This window comes from Galeopterus variegatus, unplaced genomic scaffold (assembly GCF_000696425.1).
Source record: "Galeopterus variegatus unplaced genomic scaffold, G_variegatus-3.0.2 Scaffold214, whole genome shotgun sequence".
Taxonomy (NCBI): Eukaryota; Metazoa; Chordata; class Mammalia; order Dermoptera; family Cynocephalidae; genus Galeopterus; species Galeopterus variegatus.
Genome location: NW_007726325.1, coordinates 62,602 through 81,953, shown reverse-complemented (window position 1 = coordinate 81,953; position 19,352 = coordinate 62,602). Strand labels below are relative to the sequence as shown.

Here is a 19,352-nt window from a genome sequence, read left to right as displayed (position 1 = left end):
GGCTCTTTAATGACCTCTCATTTCCTTTATGTAAGCCCACACTCTCAACCTGGCCCTAGCCTACCCCTGAAATCTAAATTTTCACTTCCACCCCATATTCCATTCTCCTGTTCAGTCATATTCAAAATTGGGGTGGTTTTTTTAGGCCTCTGGGCCTTCATGCATGTTTGTTTTTTCAATAACACACCTCTACACCCTCTTCCTCTGGCTAACTCCTACTTATCCTTAAAGTTTCAACTTCCATTATCACTTCTTTCCTGACCTGTTCCCACAATATCTTGTACCTCTAGGAAGGTTGCTATGTCAATGATTACACTTCTATAATCTCTGCCTTATTTGTCTGGTCTTCCCTAAAACGTACTGTTATCCATCCTCCCTAGAGCATCCCCAGTACCTAAAAGTGTTTCATATTGAATGAATGTGCACTTAACTTTATGGCTAACATGTTATTGTAGGGCTAAACAGTCCTTCTCAAATAGAGGGCAGGTCAAATAAGACAGTAACATAGGGCTTATGAACAACAAACATTTCTTTATAACAGATGTAGCCACAAAATTCACATCTTAATATTTACCACTCACTAAGTTTGATGCATAAAGGTACAAAATAACCATATCCCATAATTTCAATCACTCAGGGAAATCACAGCATTTTGTAACTTTAAAAACAAAGGGTTCAATATTTTCAACAATATTGGAAAACAGAATTTTAAACTACTACTGAAGATGTCAGAAAGTTTGTGGTTTAAGCAAGGGATCTGAGGATGTGTTAACTGTATCTTGCATTTTAAAGAATGATCTTCTATACAAGATTCTCTGTAGAGGCATATGCAGAACCATGGAAATATTACCAGGACCAAGGAAATTGTTAAACTAATTCTTACTTTGTACTATAATCTACAAAATAGAAATAATATTAGAAATAATACTGTCCTATTATTCTATACCCAACTTATATCCATTTCACCACTCTCTCCCATAGTCCTATCATCCCTGTCCTATATTAACAAAAGTGTAGAATCAAAAAAACTTGGAAGGGATGAAATATAAGAGTAAGTAACAATACAATGACACTTATAATGACCTCGTTGAGTCATACATGACTCTGATTACAAAACAGATACTTGGTGGTTTATAATACCAAAACACTTATTAATAACAATTCAAGTGTCCTTATTTTCACATACAAAACTCATACTAGCACTATCTGGGAACTTCAGAACAATCACTAGTTTGGGGAGCATCCAAGGAATAAAAACAAAGATCTGAACACTATGTATGCAGCAGATACTAAATGTTACCTGACAGAAATGACAGGGACTATTCTTAATTATCTATATTGGCATACCATCATCAGTATTCTTATCTCTTCCTAGAGGATGCATCTTACATTTCATTCACTGTTTAGTTCAACAAACACTTCAGCTCCTACTTCATGGTAGATATGAATTCATATTTCCATTGAGAATTTCTAGTTTCAAAATTGGAACTCAAGGAAATCACATTATTAAAGCAGCTTTAATTCATACAAAAGAAAATGCTATTTTATTTAAATGTGTATGCATAGACAGGTATGTTCATTAAAGATTATTAGCATTGCTACTGATACTCAATTTCACATATAAAAAAGAATGTTTATAACACTAAGGAAAAAAGAGGAAAATTCACAACCTAATCTTCAATATATAATAGGAAAAATCATTTGAGTTTTACTAATTTAATAGTTTTTACATTAATAGAATACACATTACAATTTACTTTAGAAATACTGGTTGCATGCACTCAATTAAATTCCTTCTACACTATTTTCAGCCTGATTCAAAAATATATTTTCTCTGTTTAGTAGTTAACCTACTGTTCTTCTGGTTTATAATTTAATGCAGGGCTGGCCGGTTAGCTCAGTTGGTTAGAGCATGGTGCTTATAACACCAAAGTCCAGGGTTCGATCCCTTTACTGGCCAGCTGTCAAAAAACAAAACAATAATAATAATAATTTAATGCAGAATAATAACAAAAAATATTCTGCGGCCATGTTAAAATAAACAAATATAAGTTTTCAATCTTTTCTCAAATTTTAGCTGCACAATATTACAAGAGAATATAACTAGCTAACTTCTATCCTTTTACCTCAGAATAAGACTTAAAATTAAACTTGAGTCTAAACATATGCAAACACATAATTTAGCAAGAAATTTACAAATACTCCCCATTCCTTCCATTATATTTACCAGTTAAAATTCACATCAATTTAGTATATGTCTATAACATATTTATCATATGTTCATTAACATTTACTGCAACAGCTTAATCCCATAAATGGGATGCATACTATATTTAAAAGGATACCAAATTTCCACTATGACTAATTGGATGAAGCTGGAGGGAGACAAACTGGGGTTGAATTTCTTTTTTTTTTTTAAAAAAGATGACTGGTAAGGGGATCTCAACCCTTGACTTGGTGTTGTCAGCACCAGGCTCAGCCAGTGAGCCAACTGGCCATCCCTATATAGGATCCGAACCCGTGGCCTTGGTGTTATCAGCACCGCACTCTACCGAGTGAGCCACGGGCCAGCCTGGGGTTGAATTTCAAACATACCTCAGTTCTTATGTTTTGAGTCTGTTTTTCTCATCTTATTTAAAAAAGGGGGAAATAAAAATAAAAATGGGGGAAAATAAAGTTATTTCAAAGATTAAATGAAATATTTTTTTTTTTGTCTTTTGTCTTTTTCCGTGTCCGGCAACAGATCGCAACCCTCAGTGTCGCCCCCGTACCGGACCGGGGACCGGCAACGGGATACCCTCGGGCGGGAGCGCCGCCGCGCTTCCCAAGCGGCGCACTTATCCAGTGCGCCACCGGGCCGGCCCCTGAAATAATATTTTAAGGTGCCTAAAACAGAGCAAAGAGTATGCAGTTACTCTGGAACTATCGTAGTCACTCTATCCATTCTTCCCTGTCCCTCCATTTCTAAACAAACACCAATCTACTTTCTCTCTCTATGGACCTGCCTTTTCTGATGTTTTATATAAATAAAGCATACAGGTGTGGCTTTTAGTTTATTTTATTTAACATAATATTTTCAAGGTTCATTCATGTTGTAGCATTTATGAGTACTTCATTCTTTTTTATAACCAAATAATATTCCATGGTATGAATAGGCCACATTTTATTTATCCATTAATCAGTTAGACATTTGGTTGCTTCCACTTTTTGGTTATTATGAATAATGCTAGTATGAACATCCATATATAAGCTGTTGTGTGAACATATGTTTTCATTTTTATTGGGTAGATACCTAGAAGTGGAACTGCTGAGTCATAATGGAACTCTATTGGTTATTCATTTTAAACAAATTATTTTCCAAAATGGTTGCAACATTTTACCTTCCCACCAGCAATGTATGAGAATTTCAATTTATAGAGGAAACTGAGGTGTGCTATTGTATTTTTAAATGTTTTTAAAAGAGGAAGAAAACAGACTACTTTGGAAGGGAACTCTTGGAGTGGCAGTCATTGGTTAATGCTAGCTTACATTTATAGAATCCTTATTTGGTGTCAAGCACTCTTCCAAGTATTATATTTCATTATATCTCAGGCACCATCGATTATTCAAGACACCATCATTTTATATAAAAACTTTATATAACTGGCAGAGAAAAAAACTCCGCCAATTAAATTATGACATGCCATTCACTGAAAGATGTGTCCTGATTGCAGAGACATTAAAAATGTTAAAAAAAAAAAAAAAAAGTTTCACTGCATTATTAAAATATAGTTCTTTGGGGCCGGGCCATGGCTCACTTGGGAGAGTGTGGTGCTAATAACACCAAGGCCACGGGTTTGGATCCCTATATAGAGATGGCCGGTTAGCTCACTTGGGAGAATATGGTGCTGACAATACCAAGTCAAGGGTTAAGATCCCCTTACCGGTCATCTTTTAAAGAAAAAATAAAAATAAAAATAAATTAAAATAAAATACAGTTCTTTAACTCCTTTAATATTTATAATCCTCTGAAAGGATTTTACAAAGGAGAAAGAGAGGCACACAGAGATTAGATATCTTGCCTAAAATCACAAAGCCAGTTAAATGGAAGAAGTAAGATTTGAACTCTGGTTGACTGTTCTTGATAGAGTCATATTCATGATTTCAGAAATTTTGTCCTCATTTCTTCCCTACCAGAGTCTTATGGAATCTGGGTTCTACCTAACCTCTAAGCCTTAGTTACTTCATTTGTTATGGCTGTTTTTATAAACACTGTTTCAGGAAAGGCATATAAAATTCTTAGCACAAAACAAATGATAATTGCTACTACCATTATTTAACAGTAAAATACAGTGGTTGAAAGCAGTCCCTTGAGAGCTCTTTTCTTTCTTCTTTTCTCATTTATATCTAAAAAAAATAATTACAACCACAAATGTCCATCACAGCTGAATGGAGAAACAAAATGTGGTACATACTACAAGGGAATATTATTCAGCCTTAAAAACAAAATTCTGACCCATACTACGACATGGATGAATCTTGATGACATTATGCTATGTGAAATAAGCCATTTATGAAAGGACAAATATTGTTTGATTCCACTAATATGAGGTACCTGAAGTAGTCAAATTCATAGAAACAGAAAATACAACAGTGGCTACCAGAAGATGTGAGTAGGGGGTAATAGGGAATTACTGTTTAATGGGTACAGAGTTTCAGTTTGGGAAGATGAAAAAGTTTTAGAGATAATGGTGGTGAAGGCTGTACAACATTGTGAATATACTTAATGCTGCTGAACTGTATACCTAAAAATAGTTAAAATGGTACAATCTATGTCACGTATATTTTACCACATAGGCAAAAACAAACAAACAAACAAAAAAACCCAAACTTATCAGAAAATAGATGTACATAAGCAGAATAAAAGACATACTGTCCTGTTAGGTAATCTAAATTCACCCTAGAATTTCCATTACCATGTCTATTCTTAATGAAAGCAATCAATAGATTGAATGAATAAATTCCAGAACATCTCTGAGTGACTGCTATCTTATGCTGAAGGGACATTACACTATTAGGAGCTACAGATAATACATAGGTGTATAAGACACGGTCCTTGACTCAGGAGCATAAAAGATACATCCCAAAATAACACAGTACGTTAATTGGTATTATATTTGTGTTGGTACTACATAAATTGTATAAAATGCTTTTGAGAGTAGAGGGAGAAACATTTGATGGGTACAGCTTAATAGATAAAGTGATACTTTACCCAGACTTTGAAAGAAAACTGGAATTTTAAATAATAGGGGCAAAAGATTCAAATGAAAATGATAGAAAGGTGTGGAAGAATAAGCATCATCTACAAATATATTGTAAATAATCTAAGCTAGAAAATGAAATCCATGTTGTGGGTGGAGGAGATAGAAGATTAGGATGGAAAAGATTGGGGTCAGGTTGTAGGAGGATTTAAATTCCAAGCTAAAAAGTTTAGATTAACAAGAAAAGAAAAGCATCATCATCAAAACTGTACTTGGAAGACTTATAGAACAGCAATGCAAAGAATGAGTAGGAGTGGCAAAGACGGAAGAGTGATTAAATAATAGGCAAAATAGAGAAGTAATAAAGTTGAATGCCTAAACCAAAGTTAAATGGTGATGGTAGCAAAAGTAGAGACATAAAGTGGTTCAGTCAAAATTGTTTAGACTGTATCCCATTATACATGATTCTAGGGTATTCCATTCCCTCTTTTAACACTTACCACAGTTGTAATTGCTTGCTCATTATTTTTTTTTCCTGCTAAAATATGAGCTCTACGAAAGCATGAAAAGTATGTCTTACTTAATGCTATATTCCTTGGTACACAGTACTCAAACAACTGTCGAATGAATGTAGAACACACTCTTCCCCAAAACATATACTTCTTTGAGGTAAGTAACAATCTCTCTTTACATGTGTAAGGGCTCTCTAAATTTGGGAACACTGCAAGTTTTTCCAGACCTAGTATTTCAGCCTTTGTCAGATGCACATTCTATTCCAATCTAGAGCCATTGCTGGCTAACATTAAAGTAAGCTTGTTTTTCATTCTCATTTCAGAAGAAAACCATCTGCCATTACTTCAAATCTTGTCCAAATTAAATTTACACACAGTAAACAACTCGTAAAGCTGTAACTTTAATAAGTTCTACAATATATATTAATGAAATGAGGCAAGAAATATAAAATATTTTAAAAGTTCATGCACAAAAAATAGGCTTACAATACCTTAGGGGGATTAAATGGATATGTTTCTGGTATTTTTATCTCTAGTTGATATCTTCCTCCTAAAAAATGGGGAAAACAGGAAGTTAAGAATGCTGCTCACCTTAAATATGTGGAGACATAATATATTGCTGGAAGTTTTCAAAATATCTATTATTTTACATTCAATAACAAAAAATTCATTTTAAAGTTGAAATCCAAAAAATAATCAAAAGCACATTTTTAATTTAAAGGATATATACAAATCATACAGAATATCCATTTCATACAACTATATTATCAGTAAGTAATATGGCTAGAGATGGATAAATATGGGGGTACTTCAAAAAACTTGTGGAAAAATTAAAAGAAAATACAAATCTTTCCATGGACTTTTTAAAGTACCCTCATACATTAAATCCACAGACAATCCAATGCCAAAGATTTCATTAGAACAATTAACTAGTATAGGTTCTGTCTCCTTTTATTTGTTCTACTCCACCCTGGTAAGAGCTGCTAAATAATAGAAATAATAAAAAGGAAAAAAAGAAAAAAAGCAAGCAAGCAGGGAGGTACAGAGACATGGAAGTATAGAAACAAAGGATTATGCCATAAACTGAAAAATCTACTTCTAGCTGGTTCTCTTAAATGCAAAAATGTCTTTTAACCTGTGTCCTAAATCAAATGCCAACACTTCTTGTTAAAATGTTAAAAACAAAATTCAACATAAGAGATAGGCATAAAGACAAAAAACTATCTATTCCTTTAAATGGTTATACAAAATGTAAAACTTTACAAAGAAGTTGCTCTAACCAGTAATACATAAACAGAAGGCAACATTCTGTTTTGTTTTGAAGTTATCTTGAGCAACTAGCAGCTAAATAGGAATTTTAAAAAGCTTATCTAGCCTCCCATAACTGGGGTGTTCAAAGGGAGAATAACTGCCTCTACAGAGCTCTGAAGGGGGAAGTCTCGCACTGGATGAGAGGCTGGATTCAAATCCTAACTCTAACAAACCTTCCAATTCTAAGACTTTATGACCCATAACATAGAATACTCACTATTAAAAAATATAGCAAATAAAACTATGCTACTGAAATACTTAGTTATGGAATTACGTCTGGAATTTTGCTCCAAAATAATCAAGGGATAGATTAGATCAAAGACTGGCCATGAGTTAAGTTATTTAAGCCAACTGATAAATATATGGAGGTTTCATTACATGATTTTTCTTTTGTATGTACCTGAAATTTTCATAATAAAAACGTAAAAAACCAAACAAACAAAAAAATGAAAACTGTGTGCTTTTAACATTAACAACTTCAAAATTTTATACACTCAGCTCTTGAAAAAGTCAAGCAGGGGATGTTCCTCAGGAAACCTGGATTCTCTCAAATCCAGATACTCCATTGTTATGAATGGATGACTGGATCTGGGAGAAAAATAAAAGAGCATTTCACTTGGTACCACTTTCTTCAAGCCATTTTTAGTTCCAATTGTTCTCTTCTTGCTAATTCTTTTAATAGAGTACCATGGTGACTGTTTAACTAGAAGCCTGAAACAGAACATATGGTAGCAGTGAAATATAAAGAAAAGTAGTCAAAACAAATGGGAAAAAAAGACAGGTAAGATAAAGGTACCTGAGGAAAATTTGTGAATATAGAAATAACTGTTTATGTTCAGAATTATACATGGTAGCTTCAAATATGGCATAATATAAATTCAGCTTTTTTTTTCCTTCCTAAGAATCTTGTTTCTTTTTCTGATTAAATTCCACATTACCACCTCTATAACCTGTCATATAAAGTTCCTCCTTCTTCAATGTCCAAAACTATCTCTTAGGAGCAGTGGAGCACCCAGAGATAGTATATAAATAATGCTGGACTCTACAGTCCCCAAAATCTTATTTCTACTCCATATATTATATGCTCTGTTTTACATTATTACCTGACAACTTTCAATATTCAACCACTATAGCATTATTTGATCATGGCAATACAGCTAAGGAACCTTTATGATAACTATATTACCCATATTATAATAGCTTTCACTTTAAAACATTTACTTCTTGTAGATATTAATATTAAAAATACATAATCTTTAAATTTAACCTAATCAAAAGGGAAGGATATGAGAATTTTTAAACTAACAATGATTCCACAAATTTAAAAGAAAAGCCTCAAAAATTAAAGTGTTTCTTTGCCATTGAGATGTTAAGGCAAAAGTTAAGAAATGTGACTTAAGTACCGTATGCAATACGGCAATTTCCCCTGGCTATTCTATTTCTCAATCTGATTGCTTTTAACACAGTATAAAATGTCTGCCTCTTTTGCTTTAACTTTTAAGTTTGGATTTTAAAAACCCCTTAAAAAAATAGCAAGATCCCTGCAGTAAATGTTATCAAAATATTTTACCTATGCTCATATCTCAAAGAAAAAAGCATCTAAGTTGATCCCTTGAGTGGTGCTTCTCCTAAACAAAGTGAACAAGTTCTCTTCAATAGTTTTATGATAAAAAGAAGAGAATTTAAGTTAATCTATCTCAAATATATACCCAAAAAACATATTAAAACTAATATTATAAAAATATTGTCTCATTTAACAGCAGCAGCAGAAATAAGAACTTAAAAATGACCAAACTTGTTTCTAACCAATAAATATGGTATATGTATCTTATTCTATAGATAAGTGTACACTATCCAATTTTTAAAAAAATCCATCTACTGGGGCCGGCCCGGTGGCGCACTGGATGGTGCACTGCTTGGGAAGCGCGGCGGCGCTCCCGCCCGAGGGTTCGGATCCCACATACAGACCGGTTCCCGCTCACTGTCTGAGCGAGGCACGGGAGCAACGCCGAGGGCTGCAATCCCGTTGCCGGTCCCTGGTCCGGTACGGGGGCAACACTGAGGGTTGCGGTCCGTTGCCGGACACGGAAAAAGACAAAAAAAAAAAAAAAAAAAAAAATCCATCTACTTATTAATAGTTGCTAAGAAGGTAAAGAACATTCTACCTAATTTATCAGTAAGTGTCTTGTTTATAAAAATCAATTTGAAGAGCTCTAGAATGATAATGCTATTGCCCTACTGTCTTTTGAAAAGACATCTAAACAACCTAAAAAAGGAATTCAAGAGTAACTGTAATGCCTGCTTTCAAGAAGAAGCTAGTATATCATTACATAAAACATCTGCTATTAAGGCAAGCACCTGATTTTTGTAAGATAACAAAAGCTCTTCTCTACATTTAATGACGGTCAAAAGGACTAAATGAAACAGCATCCATGAAAGCATCCTGACTAGGTCTGGCAAAAGGAGGTACTCAATAAACAATACAAAAAATTAAATCATAACTAGAAATGGCTCATATGAACTATAAAACAGAAAATAAAATTTTATCCCTTCAGAATTGGTACAACATGCTAAAAACATTCTAGGGTCTTAAAAAATTTAGAAAACAGAAAAATATTCAATATCAGATTTTTCTGAAATTTTTTGGGGTAACTGTTCATTACAAAATTATAGAACCACTACAGATATAACCCCCACTTCCAATATTCAGTCAGTCCTGATTTATTAAAAAGCAGAAAGTATTAAAAGCATAGGCTTTGAAGTCAAAGGCTATCAGCACTCAAATTCCAGCTGTGCCACTTAGATGTTTAACTTCTCTGAGCTTAAGTTTCTTCATCTATGAAACAGTGATAACTTACCTCATAAGATTTGTTGTAAGGACTGAATGAGAAAATAATGTAAAGCTCTTATAAGTAAGAACTACCACATATTCCATTACATGCTTTCTGTTAAACAAATATTTGAATGCCTATTATATGCAAGAACCCTGGTTACACTATAACCCAAATTTACAATATTCATTAATAAAGATTTGCCTAATGAGGTACTACAAAGCTTCTTCTTTCTGTATCTTACCACCCAATTCAATTGTCTAAAATAGCTACAGACTTAATTTGTGAATATGAAGTACAGCAAAGCTGCCTCCTTTCTTTTCTGTATTTTGAAATGATCACCCAAAGCTCTGCTACATAAAGAAAATTAAGTATTTGGAGTATTGCCTTTGAAGACATATCAGTGAATAAAATGCTAATGGACAAACAGAGGAGAGGAGCTTTAGAAACAAAAACATTTGATCAGTCAGAAATTTAAGGCAAGGTTTGTTATAGATACCATATGAAGGGTAATTGAGAGTTTATAGCCCATATAAGTTAGAGGCTCAATAGGCTACATTTTTTATCCTGTTAAATTCTAACCTATATAACCTGTTACTTGGCTCTGCTAAATCTATTTTGTGGAAAGAAAAAAATTAGCTAAAATTCGGTGAGAAAAACCAGATAAGAATCTAAATTTATTATTTTAAAATTGCTGTATATCCTAAGCCAAATGAAGTAAATTTACATGTAGCTTGTAGATTCTTAAAATTATTCTGATGTAATGTTTCAGACAAGTTCTAATACGCACAATATTTTGATACAGAAAAAAGTACTTGCCTTCATATGGTGTGTCTGGAGGTCCTGCTATTTCTCCTCTTAATTCTGTAAAATTCTCATCTACAAGATCTACTTTAATTTGATTTTTGCTCGTCTTAAAAATAAACAGAAAATAAATGTTAGTCATGTCAGCAAGAAAAAGCCTATTTTAAAATATTACCTACAAAAAATTTTGAAGCCCCCTCTTTCATAAGCTTGATTATCTGCTCTAGTAAAAGTAATAGTTTGTGCTTTTCTAGGACTTAATTAGCCACTTTTAAGAATATTAAAACAAAGAAACTAAAATTTTAACTTCAACGTTTTTAAGAAAAAACACCACTTTGAACAACAGTACAATGGCTTGTTGACTTTACAGGAACATTAGAGAAAAATAGTAGACAACCTATTTTATGTTTGCAACTCTGTGTATGTTAGGTCCAATGTGCTAAATTTATTCACCTGTAGATGAATGGTGAGATACTATACTCTCCAAGCTTACATGTGTTCTGTCCATATAAAAAGAAAATTCAGGGTCATTAAAAGCCATTTAACCCATAAGTGCTCTTACTTGAACTAATCATAACAATTTTTATGTTAACTGATTGAAATACTACACCATCCACTAGGATGGTGAAAGCTCTAGGCATCTGATTAATATTCCTTTCCATGGAAATTCCCAAAACCTAAATGCCTCACTAGAATCTTCTAATACCTTCTTCAGTTTGTTTTTCTGCTTAGTTTATTTCAATGGAACTATCTAGTTTTCAAAACATATTCCTACTTTAAATTTATCTACATCTACTTATTTTGCACTTTACACTTCTTAAAGCACTTTCACATCTATAATATCACTTGCATCTCTTAATCTTGTGACAGTCCATTCTCAGAGTCATGACGACATTTAGATTCAGAAACCATCCAGTGGGATTCACATTAACATTCACAACTACCTGCCTGCAAATGGGCTCTCCACTTGTATTCTCAAACCTATGCTAGTATCTTACTGGTCTATATTCTATTCCTAATATAGTCAATCCTTTCCTTCTCTCAATTTTTAAAGCCTAAATCTCTAATTTTTAAGTCATGTTTTCATTTTTTTGTTAGGATTACATTTTTACCTAATTGACACAACATAACTACTCTTATGAAAGAAAGTCTACCAGAAAATTTCAAGATTAAATTTTTTTTGCTTTTAGACTCACCTTCTTACACTTCTTAACTGGGTGGAACAGTGTTAAAAGAACTACTTTTTTAAGATCCTTGGCTTCCTCTGTTTGCCTCCAACAAAAGATACCATTTTTACTCTTTTTCTGTACTAAATATTTTTAGTACAAAATGTTTAGTACAGAAACCACAAATAACTTAAAACTCAAATGTTTAAAATTTCACATGACTCCTAATTAATCCTTTCTTTTAATAAGAACATAAAACTAAAAAACTTACTTTCGTGCATTTTAAAAACGTTCTAATTAGTACTGGTTTATTTCGTAACCATTTTACATAGGGGATTAAAGTATTTCATATTTTTCTGAAAATATTTTTATCCAAAAATGAAATTTAATTATAAACATGCATAATGAGAAACTTCTTCCTGTACCCTAAAAAATCATTAACATCCTTGGTCTCTGCGGTAGAGGAAATGTATATTTTAGCAATAGTAAAAATACTCTGTCCATCATGTACAAGAATGAATAATGTTAAAAAGAAAATTGGAAGCATCCAACTCTCACTGACCAATTTAAGAAGTCACAAGTGTAACTACAGACTTCTATCTCTACCCGTAAGATTTCTAAATAAAACAAGAGTAATGACATCTTGCAAATCATCAGTGCTTTCTCTACAGATCTCTACAGCTTCCCACAACTCTCCCTCTAAAAAAGAAGAGAAAATAACAATGAAATATTAGGATACTAAAGGATCTCACTAGACTAAAGTTTTCAGGATGGGAGGAGTGGGTAATGGAGATTAGAAAAGCTCCTTTCTGGGACTTCCACAACTCTCTGGCTAGTAAACTGCTAAATAAATATTAATTTTTATACCTCTGTCCTTATTTCTGTCCACATCATCCCCAAATTGTAACTCAGAGAAAAATTGATCTTTTTTCCATTCTAGAGAAAGAACACTATTAGTGTACGAAAAATTTACTAAAATCAGATCAAGAAAATAGTACCACCACGACAAATCTCATTATAAAGAAGTATTCTATATACGGTCTAGAGTTGGGTTTTTATCTGTAGATAACTAAAGACAAAAAGAAAATAGAAAGTTAAACACAAAGATTTTTCACAGCTTAATTTTTCCACCAACCTCCACAGTTTAATTCAAACATCCTGTTATGTCACAATCCCAAACTCCAATCCCACTGGCCCCACAAACTAACTTAAAATCCCAGTTTAAGACTCAGGAACTATAAGGAAGACAGGGAAAAATGGCAAAAGATGACAGTATTAGAAACAGCATGGCCAAGAGCTGGCTGATTAGCTCACTTGGGTGGTGTTGGTAATGCCAAGGTCATGGTTTCGGATCCCAAGATGGGCCAACCATCAAATTTAAAAAAAAAAGAGAGAGAAACGGCATGGCCTTTGGAGTCAGACAGATGTGTGCCGAATCCTAGCTGTCATTTATTTGCAGTATTAATTCAGGTACATCATGTAACATCTAACTCTCAATTTTATTACTGTAAAATGAGAATACTTATCTCAGAATTTAATGAGAATCTCCTGAACAGAAGTAAGCAGTATAGCTACCCTTTCCTTAACATTAACTACAAAACCTCTGATTTCACAGCTCTGTTTTTTTAAAATTTATTTCTCAGTTCTGTTTCCAGAATGGAAATGTAACTTTTAAAAGTAAATCACAAAACAATCTGTCTATTCACTTTAATGACTGCAACAACCAACAACTAAAAGCTGAAGCTTTTAGGTGAAACCCTGAAGAACTGTTATCACTGTACTATATTTTTGTGAGGATAACTAAAAAGCTGCTTTTCTATACTTTCTTCTCCCAACTCAGCTAAACATAAAGCATGACTTCTGGTAGTCTTCTTTTTCTGATGTTCTCTGGGGGCTCCAAGGCATTTCTAATGCATAAAAGGAAAAGAGAAGAATAGAAGCTACAGTTCCTAGCAAACAATTTCTAAGTAAACTACATTATTAAGATATACATAAAGCATGTAAAATAGCATACAATGTTGCAGCTAATTTGGACAAGTTAAAAAATATATATAGGCCGGCCCGGTGGCGCACTGCTACAGTGTGCCGCTTGGGAAGCGAGGCGACATTCCCGCCGAGGGTTCGGATCCTACATACAGACCGGCCGCTCACTGGCTGAGCGAGGGGCGGGGGCAACACCGGGGGTTGCGATCCCGTTGCCGGTCCCGGTCCGGTACGGGCGCGACACTGAGGGTTGCGATCCGTTGCCGGTCACGAAAAAAGACAAAAAGACAAAAAAAAAAAATATATATATATATATATATATATTATTGCTGATAAGCAACGGTGCAGAATTTAAAGCAGTTCTAATAGATTTCTAAAGCCAAGTCTCCCAGTGAAATAATATCATCATCATCATAAAAATTATTTCAAATAGTTACTGGAGTCTACTATATGCCAGAAAATGATCTCAAGTGTTAGTGAACAAAACCTAAGTTCCTGACCACTTGGAGCTTACAATCTAGTGGGAAAAACTAAAAATTGAAAGATTTTTATCATATAAGCAAAGCACTAAGTACAAAGCATACTGTTATTTACCCTGTTTAAAACTTACTGTGTAACCCTGATCAAGTTAATTAACCATTCTGCACCTCACTTTCATCCTCTGTCAACTGGGGATTATATGAGTACCTACCTCACAGGGTTCATGGGTGAATTTAATGAATTAATAGAGTATATAGAACAATGACTGTCATAAAGTAAATGTTCAGCATATACTAGCCACTTATCATTGGAATATGTTGACTTTGACTCTCTTTTGGGGGAAGGGCAGCTGGCCAGTAAGGGTATCCAAACCCTTGATTTGGCATTAATAACACCCCACTCTAAATCAACTGAGAAACTGGCCAGCCCTGGAAAACGATATTGAAGTAGGAAAATCTCCACACAAGCAAATATGGCATTTTTTAAAAGGATAATTTATGTATTAGTCTCACACTTCTATTTACTCTGGAAAATGTGTTCTAAAATAAAATTTCAGGTAAGACCAATATAATTCCAAATACTCCCTAAAGATAAAGGTAATTCTCATATGCTATAAGGGAATTGTTGATTTATGTCCTGGTCAAGTCACAACTACCAAAATTTAGGGGCATTGTTCATCATTATTATGCAAATAAACATGAAATTCAATTCTTCCTAATTTGTTCAATTGAGACTTAAAAAGGCTTATCAGCTGCTGTTATTTTCTCAAAATTTAATATGACTTATATTTCCCCTATTACCCAAAGGCCCAAGAACTGATCAAGATTTCCACCTTCTAAGCAGTTTAAAAAAAAAAAATTTTTTTTTTTTTTTGAAGCTTGGGGAATATAACATTCCCAAAGCAAAGTTGAAAACTAAAGGACTGGAAGGATAATGGGAAACCAGAGCCATGGAGACACATCCACGGTCCTTACTAACAGCAAGTTTTAGATCACTATTGTCCAATAAAAATAAATGTAAGCCACAAATGCACCATAAAACTTGCTGGTAATCACATTAAAAAGAGTAAAAGGAAACTGGAGAAATTTATTTTAATTATATACTTTATTAATACCAATATATACAAAATGTTATCATTTTAACATGCAATCAAAATAAAAGCTTCTAAAATACATTACATTTTTTGGTGGTAGGTCTTCAAAATCCAGTGCGTAAATTTTAAATTACAGCACATTTCAATTTGGACTGGCCATATTTGAAGTGCACAAAAGCCACATGATAGGCAAATCCAAAGAGATAAAAAGTAAATTATTAGTTGTCAAGGGAATGGGGGAAGAGGAAGAAGTGGGAAGGATCTGCTAATGGGCATGGGGTATGTTGGGAAAACTGAACAATTTGGTCAGGCTCCCCGCACCTCAGAGCCTGTTTAGAGTCGTTCAGTAAACATTGTGTGTGTGGGTGGAGTAGGTGCACCCAAACGGCACCGCTTTGGCTGGTGTTTTACTGACTAGAGCGCCTGCCCTGCACAGCCATGTTTTTCCAGACCTGCAGCTTCCAAGGACCATGTGGCCGGTTACCTAGCTTATAGACCTGTGTGAAGGGGTCTGGTGACCCAGCCTGGCATGGAGGGGTCCAGTGACCCAGCCTGGTATGTGAAAGGTTTGTGACTGATGCAGGTTGGATGTGTTGTCCCCTCCAAAACTCATGTGGAATTTTGATCCCCAATGTGGCAGTGTTGGAAACTGATTTGAGTCATGGGGGCGGATCCCTCATAAATGGATTAATGTTCTCCCTGAAGGAGGGGGGATAAATGAGTGAGTTCTCACTCTATTAGTTCCCACGAGAGCTTGTTGCTTAAAAGACCCTGGCACCCTCTCTCTCTCTCTTGCTTCCTCTTGCCATGTGATCTGCTTGTACCCTCCGGCTGCCTGCCACTTTCTGCCATGAGTAGAAGCAGTCTGAGGCCCATGCCAGTTGCAGCTGTCCCAGAATCGTAAGCCAAATAAACCTCTTTTCCTTATAAATTACCCAGTCTCAGGTATTTCTATTATAGCAACACAAAACAGACTAAAACTGTGACCCAGTCTGTGAATGGGCTTGAGGGGTCTGGGAGCTCCAGACCCAGCCCTAGCTCAACCATCGGCCCAGTCGGTGCAGGATTACCAGCAGGTAAAAGAGCTGCAACTAGCATGGTTGCCTAGTTTTACAATTGGCGTCACGAACAGGATTAAAAGAGCTAGACAACTGGTGCTATGAGGATTCCACGCCTTAGCCCTAGCTTAGCCTAGCCAGACAGGGTTTCTTTTTGGGGTGTTGAAATGTTCTGGAATTAAGACAGTGGTGATGGTTACTCAACCTTTCAATATATTAGGGCCAGCCCGTGGCTCACTTGGGAGAGTGTGGTGCTGATAACACCAAGGCCACGCGTTCAGATCCTTATATAGGGATGACCGGTTAGCTCACTTGGGAGAGTGTGGTGCTGACAACACCAAGACAAGGGTTAAGATGCCCTAACCGGTCATCTTTTGAAAAAAAAAAAAAAAGTAATTTTAAAAAACTTGCCTGAAGGAAAAATAAAGTCAATTGTGGCTAGTGGCTACTGTGTTGAACAGCACTGCTCTAGACAGAGAACCAGGAAATAAAAGCCTCTCCAATTATAGCAACATTGTGCCATTAAAATTTTAAGCTCTGGACTTCTGTCATGATACTTCACACAATCTGCAATGCAGGATAATTAAAGTTCTTAATTTATTAATTTCCTGAATATTTACCAAGAACCCACTATTTGAAAGACATTATAACAGGTACTGGTGGTATAATCAACCAAAAATGTTCTCTATCTTATCTCCATAAATAAAGCTTTCATTCTAAGGTACTGAAAAACTAATTACATAATTTTTACATGAACTACAGGATAACATGAGAGTATTTAACAGAGAAAGAATCTGGAGAGTAAGAGGTGGCTTCCTGAGGAAACTACTTTTAATGTTGGTAAAGTCAATATTTCAGGCTGAAAATCCATCTTGTGCAAACAGAGGCAAAGAAGGGCTTGGCAGGTTTAGGAATTGAAAGGCCAACAATGTGACTAGAATATACAGAATTAAAAAGCAGAAACGAGGCAGGGGAAGGAGGCAGAAGCCAGATTATGCAGGGTCATGATAAAACAATGAGAAACAAAGTAACATGACAATCAGATTTCGGTCGGTTTTTTTTTTTTTCCTCTTCAGATTCAAGTCTTTTAAAGACCACCTGGCTATAGCAGAGAGAAAAATGCCTGGAGGAAGATCAAAGCACATACAGAGAGAATAGTTAGGAATCTGAGACATGACTAGAAGGTCCAATGAGATGAAGAGAAGTACTGTAGATGAATTAAGAGAGTTAGGAGGTAAAATGTATGAGACTTAGTTACTGCATACTAAAAAATGTATGACCTTAGAGGAGTGAACAAGGGCCACTCACGGTTTTGATTTTTACTGGGTGGATGACAGTACAGTAAACTAAGATAAGTTGAGGAGTCAGGGTTTGGGGAGGAAGGAAGAAAAAAATTCAGTGTTGAACATGTTAGTACAAGGTATCTATGAAAATCCAAAGGACTAAATAGACAGTTGAAAAATCAGGTCTAGAGTTCAGGAGTGATCTGGGCTCAGGATATGGTGAGCAAGATAGGAAAAAGTATCAGAATAGTTTAATATCACTGGCAATACAGGAAGAAGAATGTTTCAAGGAGGGAGTGGCTAATGTGGCTGAGAGATTAATAATAATAGCTAATACTTATATAATTTAGAGGCAGTATTCTAACTGACTTATATGTAATAACTCATTTAATTCTCATAACAATCTTATGGTTTTACCAATAAGGAAACTGAAGCACAAAGTCACACAGCTAATAATCAGTGGAGTCAGGTTTCAAAAATGACTCATTATGGGCCAAGACACATACACTCTCTTTCACTGACCCTAAGATACTATAGGATATCTCGATGTATGCCAATAAGAAGAAAACACTGCCACTTAAACTATGATACAATACTTTATCATTTAGAATTTTTATTTTACACTTACTTAAAGAGCCTTTAGGCTTTACATACATCAATCTCAAGAATACATAAAGAGAAAATTAACAAAATAGTTAAAGCTATTCCTAAAACTTCTTCACATTCAAAGTCCTATTCTCCAGTATCACTTTTTTTTTTTTTTTTAAAGATGACCGGTAAGGGAATCTTAACTCTTGACTTGGTGTTGTCAGCACCATGCTCACCCAGTGAGCTAACCGGCCATCCCTACATGGGATCTGAACCCATGGCCTTGGTGTTATCAGCACCACACTCTCCTGAGTGAGCCACGGGCCGGCCCTCCAGTATCACTTTTCAACTCAGTCTTTGTTGTCCTGTTTTTTTCCTACACAATATAATCTTCTACGTGTGATATAACATTTCCACTGAAAAACTGCTTGTAATGTAAAAGGACTAGAAAATAAACTAAATCTTTACAACCACTAAGAATAAGGATATTTAAGAAATCAAGGAAACCTGTGTTACTACATGATATTAAGAAATTGGTGTTAATTTTGTTGGATGTAATAATAGCACTGTGATGGGGTTTTATAAAAATGATCTTGTGGTGTTAGAGAGGCATAACAAAGTATTCACTGTACAATGCCAGAATTCTGGGACTTACTTTAAAATAATTCAAATAATAGATATGTTTCAGAATAATCCAGAAGGGAGTGGGAATCTGAAAAACAAAATTGGCCACATGTTGATAACTACTGAAATTGGTTGATGGGGCTTATTATCCTATTTTCTTTAATGCAATAATTTTTTTTATTAAATTTTTTTTTAAAGGAAATCATGTCATTTGAGTCATAAGTTTATAAGTTTTAGCATAAAGTTTTTTTTAAAAATGAGGGCTGGCTGGTCAGCTCAGTTGGTTAGAGCGCGGCTTTATAACCCCAAACTCACAGGTTTGGATGCCTTTACCCCCCCCCCCCCCCCCCCCCCCCCCCCCCCCCCCCCCCCCCCCCCC

General features: G+C 34.9%; 1 protein-coding gene and 1 non-coding gene across 2 annotated transcripts in view; one reads left to right on the top strand and one right to left on the bottom strand.

Annotated features, from left to right (window-relative positions):
• The window catches only part of UBE2K (ubiquitin-conjugating enzyme E2K), a 71,363-nt gene that overhangs the window by 19,856 nt on the left and 32,155 nt on the right, over positions 1-19,352 (bottom strand). The window contains exons 2-3 of the mRNA XM_008565927.1: positions 10,714-10,807; positions 6,244-6,302 (exon numbers count right to left, since the gene is read on the bottom strand). Coding sequence (XP_008564149.1) covers positions 6,244-6,302; positions 10,714-10,807 — 153 coding nt within the window. The remainder of the gene's footprint in view (positions 1-6,243; positions 6,303-10,713; positions 10,808-19,352) is intronic.
• On the top strand, positions 1,887-1,960 carry TRNAI-UAU. Its single transcript has one exon. It is a non-coding gene; the product is annotated as a tRNA-Ile (tRNA).